Raw genomic sequence first — 9,644 nt, 5'->3', positions numbered from 1 at the left:
AGGTGTTGGATTCTCCACCCTCATTTGAAACCAAAATTTGGAAAGGAAGGCAAGGGAGAACAAAAACACAGTGCCAATCAAGTTTCTGCTGCTGATGATTTTGAAAAATTCACCACCAACCCTTCAGCTTTTCTTGGTGAGTTTGCTGCGTATCTCCACCAAAAAAATGAGAATCCCAATTGTAAAATTGATGCAAGTCTCTCCAATAATGCTGGAGCAAATCTTGCCTCGAACTCTACTACTCTTCTTGGCCAGTTTGCTAATTTTCTTCAACAATATGGAAAAACATCTACTTCTGATGTCTCAGGTATTGTCAAAGCCTTTGTGACTGCTCTTATTTCCAGCACTATGTCAAATGTTTGGGTTATAGATTCGGGAGCCACCGATCACATGACGAATCAAAAACAGTATCTTTGTGAATTTAAGAATTTCACTAAGGCTCACTCTGTCTCTGTAGCTAATGGTACTGATGTCTCAGTTTTGGGCCAAGGGAAGGTTAAATTTCTTGGTACAGATGTTGAGTCTACTGCCTTATACGTGCCATCATTCCCTTTTCAGTTGTTGTCGGTAGGGAAACTGACAAATTCCTTAAATTGTGATGCCATTTTTTCTCCTTCTAATGTGATTTTTCAGGATCGAATTACCAAGAAGAAGATTGGTGAAGGTGTTTACTCAAATGGGTTGTATCTTCTTCATCATTTTCCTAACAACTCAAGAGGGCTCCAAGTCAATTCTCTCCCAAATCGTGTTTTGTGGCATCAACGTCTGGGACATCCCTCTGAATCTGTTTTGTCAAGCTTATTTCCAGCACTGGATAAGGCATCCCAAGATTGTGATATTTGCCATTTTTCAAAGCAGACACGTCTGCCATTTAGTCATTCATTGTCAAAAACTACCAGACCTTTTGAGATTGTTCACTCAGATGTATGGGGGCCAGCACCCTTAGAATCTTTTGATGGCTTTAAATATTTTCTTATCTTTGTCGATGATTTCTCTCGGGCTACTTGGTTATATCTATTGAAATCAAAGAGTGAGGTTGCTTCTGTCTTCAAAGAGTTCCATCAGCTTATAATGAATCAATTTTCAGCCCAGCTTAAAGTTCTGAGATCTGACAATGGTACTGAATTTATGAACAGTACCCTTTCACAATACTTAAGTTCTTATGGTGTAATTCATCAGACAAGTTGCGTTGGCACACCCCAACAAAATGGGGTGGCAGAGAGAAAAAATCGTGATCTCCTTGAAAAAACGCGGTCGCTCATGCTGCAAATGAATGTTCCTAAGAAGTTTTGGTCTCAAGGAGTTCTTACGGCAGCCTATGCGATCAATAGGCTTCCAAGTCGAGTTCTTAACTACAAATCTCCTCTTGAAATTCTCAAAGGAAGGAAAATTGATCTTTCTCATCTTCGTATCTTTGGCTGTGTTTGTTTTGTTCATATTCAAGGATTACATCGAGATAAATTTGACTCGAGGGCAGTTAAGTGTGTTTTTATGGGTTACTCTTCAACACAAAAAGGATACAAATGCTATGATTCAAGAACTCGAAAGATAATTATATCTCGTGATGTTGTGTTTGATGAAACATGTTCCTTCTTTGATAAATCATATGGAAATAATATTCAGGGGGAGAGCTTTCTTGATCAAGTGCCGTTGCCAATTGTAGAAACCATTGTTGATCATAGTCCTACAAGAGTTCCTTGTTCTCAAGATATAACTTCCAGCAGCGAAGGAACACCTTCCAACAATGAAGGTACTCCTTCAAGCAGTGTTCAAACTGAGCCTATTAACCATTCTACTCTTCCTTCTCTGGTTGCACCACGAAGAAATCCAAGTCGAGTGCGGAATCCTCCACCAAAATTCAAGGACTATGTCAGTTGTGCCACTCGATATCCAGTTGAAAGGTATATTACCTATGCTAATGTGTCCAAATCCCATGCTGCCTTTCTAAGAAAAATTTCAAACTCTTGTGAACCTAGCTCTTTTCAAGAGGCAAAAACCCAATTGATTTGGCAAAATGCAATGAGAGAAGAACTTAAAGCTCTTGATGAAAATCAAACCTGGAGTATTGTCAAGTTGCCTAAAGGGAAGAAAGTGGTTGGTTGCAGATGGGTTTACAAGACCAAGTTTAACAGTGATGGATCCATTGAGAGACACAAGGCAAGGCCGGTGGCTAAAGGATTTACTCAAACTTTTGGAGTAGACTACAAGGAAACTTTTGCTCCTGTAGCAAAGATGAACACAGTAAGAGTTCTCTTATCTGTTGCTGTCAATAATGATTGGCCTTTATTTCAAATGGATGTGAAGAATGCCTTTTTGCATGGAGAATTAGAAGAAGAAGTTTACATGAGCTTGCCGCCTGGTCATCCTCAAGAAAAGCAAGAAGGAATGGTCTGTAAATTGCACAAGGCTATCTACGGACTTAAGCAATCCCCACGGGCTTGGTATGCCAAATTAAGTTCAGTTCTTGTAAGTATAGATTTCAAAAGAAGTAATGCAGATTCCTCTTTGTTTGTTAAAGATGGGCCTGCTGGAAGATTGGTGGTACTTATATATGTTGATGATCTCATTATTACAGGCAGCAATATGAGAGAGATTCATAAACTCAAGTCTTTTCTTCACAGGAAGTTTGCTATTAAGGATTTAGGGTCCTTAAAATATTTTTTGGGTATTGAGATTGCCACCTCAAGCAAAGGTTTATTTCTTAATCAACGCAAGTATGTGTTGGACCTTCTTCAAGAAACTGGAATGTTAGAAACCAAACCAGTCATTACCCCAATTGACTGCAAGGCCAAACTTGGTCTCGACGGAGATTTGTTAGCAGATGCTAGTTGTTATCAAAGGCTGGTTGGGAGGCTTATTTATCTTACTATTACTCGACCTGACATCTCCCATGCAGTAAGCTTAGTAAGCCAATTCATGCATTCTCCTCGATCAACTCACCTGCAAGCAGTCAAACGGATTCTTCGTTACTTAAAGGGTTCCATTGGTCGTGGTATTTTGATGAGGAAAAATGGAAACAGTCAAATTATAGGGTACTCAGATTCTGATTGGGCAGGGTGCCCAATTGACCGGAAATCCACCACAGGATTTTGTACCTTTGTTGGAGGAAATTTGGTCACATGGAAGAGCAAGAAACAAAGTGTCATTGCTCGTTCAACTGCTGAAGCCGAATATAGAGCCATGGCTGCTGTCTCTTGCGAATTAATTTGGCTCCAGGGACTTCTCAATGATTTGGGCTTTAAAGACCCACATCCCATGACTCTCTTTTGTGATAATCAGGCTGCCATTCACATCGCTTCCAATCCAGTGTTTCATGAACGAACCAAGCATATTGAAGTTGATTGCCATTTTGTCCGAGAGAAGATTCAGTCTAAAGTCATTCGCACATCGTACGTCCGCAGTAATGAGCAACTAGCAGATATCTTCACCAAAGGGCTTCCTTTAGCTCAATTTGAAAACCTTTTGTTCAAGCTTGGCTCAATCGATATTCTCGCCTCCGCTTGAGGGGGAGTATTGGAATGTGTAAAATAATTAACTGCTGCTGGAAACTCTTCGTCTTCTTACAGTTGCTGGAAACTCTTCATCTTCCAACAACTGTATTTTCTTGGTACTGTAAAAGTCTTTATTGCTGCTTCTAATGACTGTAAAAGGCTTGCCTATATATGCAGCCTGTTGTACTGATATCCATACGATAAATAAGAATCTCAAACTTCACCGGGGACGTAGGCTCAAATTTGCCGAACCTCGTTAAACTTGTGTGGTTCTGTTTTCTTCTTTTTCTCTGATTTCTACAGTTACAGCCGAGTTGGAGGCCCTCCAAATTTCCCAAAAAAACTTATAATATTCATGAACCAAATTATAAATACGTTTATTTTGAGTCTTAGGATGCTTTTCAAAATCAACATGGTCAGCTTCGGATGGCGGTCCAATTTCATCATTTCATCAAAAGATTTCCAACAAGCAAGACTCCAGAGCCGGTGAGAATGTGGTATGATCGCCTAAGAACTGCACCTGGGCTTCCACAAGTGTCTTCAGGTGTTGGTGTACAAAATATTTCTTGTATTGGAAGTTTGATTCAATATTGTAGACAATTACATCATATTTTGGACCCTATATTCTGTAATGTACTTCTATTAAGTAATGAATCTCGAAGAAATAAACAAGAAGGAAAAACCAAATTGGTTTCTCTTTGGCTTAATCAGCAACAATTCAGAGATTCAAAATTAGGAAGAACTCCAATGGAAATAGTACATCATTATCTCCAACTATACCATGAGTTGGGGCTTTAGAATTCTTGAACTTCCCTCCACTTTTGTTTTTTGGCCAAACCTTGAGGAGGGTTCTGTTTTAGCCTATCTTTTTGCGTCTGTTGGCATATCTTTTTCCTCGTTACGGTAAGTTCAAAGAAATTAAACAAAACCTTAAATTTCTTCAAATTTGGACAGTTTGTCAGGACTTATTGGACATACAGCCCAGGCTCAAAACAAACAGACAAAAGAACAACAAGAAGCTAAAAACAAACACACTCAAAACAACCCAATGACCAGAAGACCAAGAAGGTAAAACACAGAACACACACTTGGAAGGCCACAAACCTTCTCAACCAAAAGCCTCCATCGGACCACATATACTTCTTACTCAGCAACTAAGTAAGAGAAAAGAGCAAGAAGATAGAAGTCGAATTGATGATTGCAATATGCAATTTCTTCTTCATATGATCATCTTGTTGTTATGGCTCATAAGTCGAGCAGCATCATCATCATCAGATCAATTAGCACCAATAGCAAAGCCTAACTGTGAAACGCATTGCGGAGATGTTACCGTCCCATATCCTTTTGGGATTGGCCCTAGCAGCAATTGTTACTTGTATGATTGGTTTGAAATTGAGTGTGACTACACTACCATCCCACCCAGGCCTTTCTTGAGGCTTGCCAAGCTAGAGGTGCTCAGTATTTCTATTGATGGCACGCTTCGGGTTAACAACCCTGTTACTTTCTTTTATGGAGGAAATGGAATTCGCCAAGTAGCGCCAAATTTGACGGGAAGCCCTTTCGTGTACTCAGAGAGATACAATAGACTCACTGCAGTGAGTTGTGGATTCTTTTTGGTGGTAAGGTCAGATGAGAATGTTGTTGGTGGGTGCATGTCAACTTGTGATAAGAATTATCATTCTAGACGCAATTATGGATGTATTGGTATTAACTGTTGCCAGACTACCTTTCCGGCATATCTCACTGCCATCACCGTTGAGTTGCAGGCTGAATATGAAGAAGCCACTGGTGGAAATGACCACATGGGAATGGGAACAGGGACACGAACGGGAATGGGAATGGATGGCTACAACTATGCCTTCATTATTGAGCAAGAAGAGTTTGAGAATACTTTTTCGAATTTTACATATTTCCAGGACAAGGGCAGCGTTCCTGTGGTGCTAGAATGGAGCTTAAGCTTAGACAGTATGAATAGTTCGTTAGCCAAACTGTATGAAGGACATATTGTAACATTACCCCTTTCTATGCGGCAATTTCAAGTAAGGGGCCCCACACCCTATTGCAGAACATATGGTGCCAGTTTTTTTATGACACTCAATCATTACAATCATTCAAAGCTTGAATGTTTCTGTCCGCCCGGCTTTGAAGGAAGTCCGTATCTTCTCCAACCTTGTCAAGGTAATTCATTGATTATAAACATGTTCCACTATATATCCAAAGCTTCAAATTAAACATGTTTGCACAAATTTAATAGCTTTTCTGGATCGAAGTTCCCCAACCCTTTGGAGCCAGAAAGATTTCAGTGTGACTTCTCATGCCGCGTGGTTGTGCAGCCGATGAGGCAAATTAAAATAGTGCATGCCATTTTTTTAACTGGATTGTTCTGTCAATCTGCACTTCCAAGTGACAGGCACATGTGGATGTTTCCCTTTTGGAGCGGAATGCACCAAATACTGGATTCCATTTCGTTTCATCCTAGGACTTGCAGCTTATTCCGATAGTTCTTTTTCACTAATTTCTTTCTTACTAAATTTCTTAAGAAAAGTGAAAATGAATTACACGATCCTTATCAGTAGCCAAAAATATATATATATATATATATATATATATATATATATATATTTCATTTATGAATGAGTAAGCATCAGCAGTCACCATCATGGCCGGCCAATATTTGTCTTTCTGTTGTTTTCATTTCAGATATAGATGAATGCAAAGGCCTTAATAATCGGTGTAAGATTGATGATCCTGCAACGAATTTTGGTGACACAAATAGGTGTGAGAATTATGTTGGAGGTCATAGATGCTACTCAATTGAAACTGGTATTACATGTCAGTATTATGGTACAGCTGATGCTCAATGCTTCTTCCCTACCAGATGGTCGCTTCTCCTCTTTCCAATCCAAATCATTCTTCTTGGTACGTATGCACTCCATGGTTCATTAACTCTTGCTATTTAAGCTTTTAAAAACAATTTTTTAAAGTAGATGTCAAAACCAAATTCTCTCTTTCAGAGCTGGTTCTATAAAAATGAGGCAGAAGACCTCTAAGAATTTCAACAAAGAAAATGTAGCCAGATGATATAAGTTTATGTTGCGCTTTTTAAAGTTTTAGATGTTTATGAAGTTTGTGCTTAAAGAACTACTTGATTGAGTTATATACGTATGCAGGTCTTGGCTTGAGTCTTGGGCTACTTATATATGTATACAAAGGTATACACAAAAGGAAAAAGATTAAACGCAAGGAAATGTTTTTCAAACGAAATGGTGGTTTATTGTTAGAGCAACAATTATCATCAAATAAAGGTAATGTAGAGAAAATCAAGTTGTTCAAATCCAAGGAGTTAGAGAGGTCCACCCATAATTTTAAAATTAATAGAATTCTTGGTCATGGAGGCCAAGGTACTGTTTACAAAGGCATGTTGGCAGATGGAAGAATCGTTGCTATAAAGAAGTCTAAAATAGTGGATGAAGGCAAACTTTCAGAATTCATTAATGAGGTTGTGATCCTTTCACAAATTAACCACAGGAATGTGGTTAAAATATTGGGATGTTGTTTGGAGACTGAAGTTCCTCTTTTGGTTTATGAATTCATACCCAACGGAACCCTTGCTGAGTATATCCAAGGGAAAGTTGAGGAGTTTCCACTTACATGGGCGATGCGGTTACGAATTGCCACAGAAATTGCAGGAGCTCTTTCCTACTTACATGCTGCAGCTTCCTTTCCCATTTTCCACAGGGACATCAAATCAACAAACATACTTCTGGATGAAAAATACAGAGCAAAAGTTGCTGATTTCGGAACTTCACGATCAGTTTCCATTGACCAAACTCACGTGACAACACTTGTTAATGGTACATTTGGTTACTTGGACCCGGAATACTTCCATTCAAATCGATTTACAGATAAAAGTGATGTGTATAGCTTTGGGGTAGTCCTTGTTGAGCTCTTAACTGGACAAAAACCCGTTTGTGCAGTAACAAGGTCACAAGAAGACGAATATAGAAGTCTTGCCACGCATTTCATTATTTCGATGCAAGAAGATTGTCTATTTGATATTGTTGATGCTCGAATTTTGAAGGAGGGCTCTAAAACAGGGATCGAAGTATTTGCTAAACTTGCAGGAAGATGCCTGAATTTTAATGGGAGGAATCGTCCTACAATGAGAGAGGTCACTACTGAGTTGGAGGCCATCCAAAAGTCAGAAACAACTTATAATGAATCACTTGAGCAGCAGAAGAAAGTTGTTTCAATTCAACACAGTCAGGTTCGGATATGTTGAGAGTATGGAAACTTGAGTTGCATTGGAGAATGGAAACTTTGCATTAGTGCTTAAAAGATACCTTGAGTTGGATGATCACATTCTATATCTTCATCATTACTTGAACTTCCACAATTCTATATCTTCAGCTCTTGTTTAACAAAATGTTTCTTGTATTGCATGTTTCATTCTATATACAAGGCCATGTTCTTTTAGAATACATTCCTCTGTAAAATGCATGTTGCTTAGCAAAAAATGCTACTAGCTTTGAAGTTATGAAGCTCACACAAATAAACAAGAAGCCAAAATTTGGTTTCGTTTGGGTAAATTAGCATAGGAACTCAGAACTAAATGTCAGAGAAATAGAAGAACTTAAGGTAAGCAATGGTCTTTATCTGCAACTATATCATCGCGGAGAGCAAATGCTAGCCTGATTAATGACTAGCTCATCGTCCTGTCTTGTGGTCCGTTGGCTTAATATAGTGTGACACTGGTATGAGTAGTATACTTCCCTCTCTCTCTCTCCTTCTCTCTCTCTCTCTATATATATATAGCTTCCATTGAGGGATTTATATATTTTGATTTAAATACCATGTTTGAAAAGAAGAAGATTAGTGTATCTCAAATATGTACTTTATTTGTTAAAACGTACATTTGGCAGCTACAATTTAAATTTTGCACATAATTTCCACACAAACTACAAGGGATTTAATTGGTATATTCATGGAAAATCGGAAGTTAATTCATGCCAATATATCCCAAATTAAATGCATAGAATAACTCAAACAATATAAGAGAGGAGTTTTAGAAAAATCAGAATATGGTGGAGTCTAGAGCATGCCACACACATGTGGCTAGGATTTATGGAGAAGCCAAAGTCGGTGAACTCTCCTATAATAAATAGGCATGAACCTTCCATTATGAAAGCTAGTCAAGAAGACAAGAATCAATAAGTAGTCTTCGAAGAGTGGCCTTCTGAGCGTGTAGTCTTGTGAGTGTTTTGTGAGAAAGAATGCTTGTAAGAGTTGGTCTTTTCTTTTAGAGTTGTCTTATTGTAATATACAATTCTATATTAGAGTTGTATACTCTAATTTTCTTAACATGCCCCTCACTGGTGCTTTAAGATTCTAATGATAAACGTCTCCCAGGATACAATGACCTCCTTATTGTGGTAATAATAGCACTCCAAACCACAAGAACAATCAACACGGACTTGTGTCTGTTCTAATGCATGTTATAATGGTATGTAACTTTATATAACCGATGCATGGCCTTTTATATTTGAGATATATACATGCTTCTCTTGCGCAAGTGCTTGGCATAAATGACATGAAGTAAAAACTCGATCAATTACTCAATGTGCTGCAGTATTTATACTACTAAAAGGACCTGTTTGGAGGGATTGTGTCTCACAATGAAAAGTCGAAGTGTACAACTCTTGGTTACATGAAAAGTCAAAGGAAATATTTTAATATTAAAATTTTAAAATTTTCCAACAACTACACAAGAAAAGTAGCTTACTTATTTGTTCCCGCTTATATTCAACCCAAGGCGCGTAGAAATACCTTTCGTATATTAATCTATTTGGAAGTTATACGGTAATAATTTCGAAGAAAACAACTAAAGTGAGACACTCTGTGAAGGCTTCTTGTGACCAAAACTTCCACAAAGCTCCCCATGCCTTTATTATTTTTCCAAAATTTCCAAAATTTCCAAAATTTCCAAAATTTTGGAAACCTTATAATATCTCCAAAATTTCCTTTGCAAACTCTTTACTAGCTAGCTAGCTACTCTTTTCAGCTTATAAGCTTCACATTAGTGATCAACAGATTGATTCAGAGATGAGAATTAATTTTTGAAAATTATGTTCAGAATCTAGAAAGTCAGAGATG

General features: G+C 38.1%; 1 protein-coding gene across 1 annotated transcript; it reads left to right on the top strand.

The window, feature by feature from the left end:
• The first annotated feature begins 4,696 nt into the window (after nucleotides 1-4,696).
• Nucleotides 4,697-7,931, top strand: LOC110744894 (wall-associated receptor kinase-like 3). The gene is made up of 4 exons (XM_088250644.1): nucleotides 4,697-5,669; nucleotides 6,192-6,267; nucleotides 6,329-6,410; nucleotides 6,631-7,931. Exons 1-4 carry the CDS (start codon nucleotides 4,697-4,699, stop codon nucleotides 7,771-7,773), a joined length of 2,274 nt encoding a protein of 757 aa, XP_088106770.1. The 3' UTR covers nucleotides 7,774-7,931.
• Nucleotides 7,932-9,644: the final 1,713 nt, after the last annotated feature.

Source organism: Prunus avium, chromosome 3, assembly GCF_965620075.1.
Source record: "Prunus avium chromosome 3, drPruAviu1.hap1.1, whole genome shotgun sequence".
NCBI classification, from domain to species: Eukaryota; Viridiplantae; Streptophyta; class Magnoliopsida; order Rosales; family Rosaceae; genus Prunus; species Prunus avium.
The sequence above is the reverse complement of the archived record's forward strand: the minus strand, read 5'-3'. Positions and strand labels throughout refer to the sequence as shown.

Excerpts from the sequence above, each read along its gene's own strand:
- LOC110744894 (XM_088250644.1), top strand. The coding sequence starts at position 4,697 with ATGCAATTTCTTCTTCATATGATCATCTTGTTGTTATGGCTCATAAGT. Across the intron at positions 6,268-6,328 it reads AATTTTGGTGACACAAATAG|TATTATGGTACAGCTGATGC; the intron begins GTGTGAGAATTA and ends ATTACATGTCAG. Across the intron at positions 6,411-6,630 it reads AATCCAAATCATTCTTCTTG|AACTACTTGATTGAGTTATA; the intron begins GTACGTATGCAC and ends TTGTGCTTAAAG.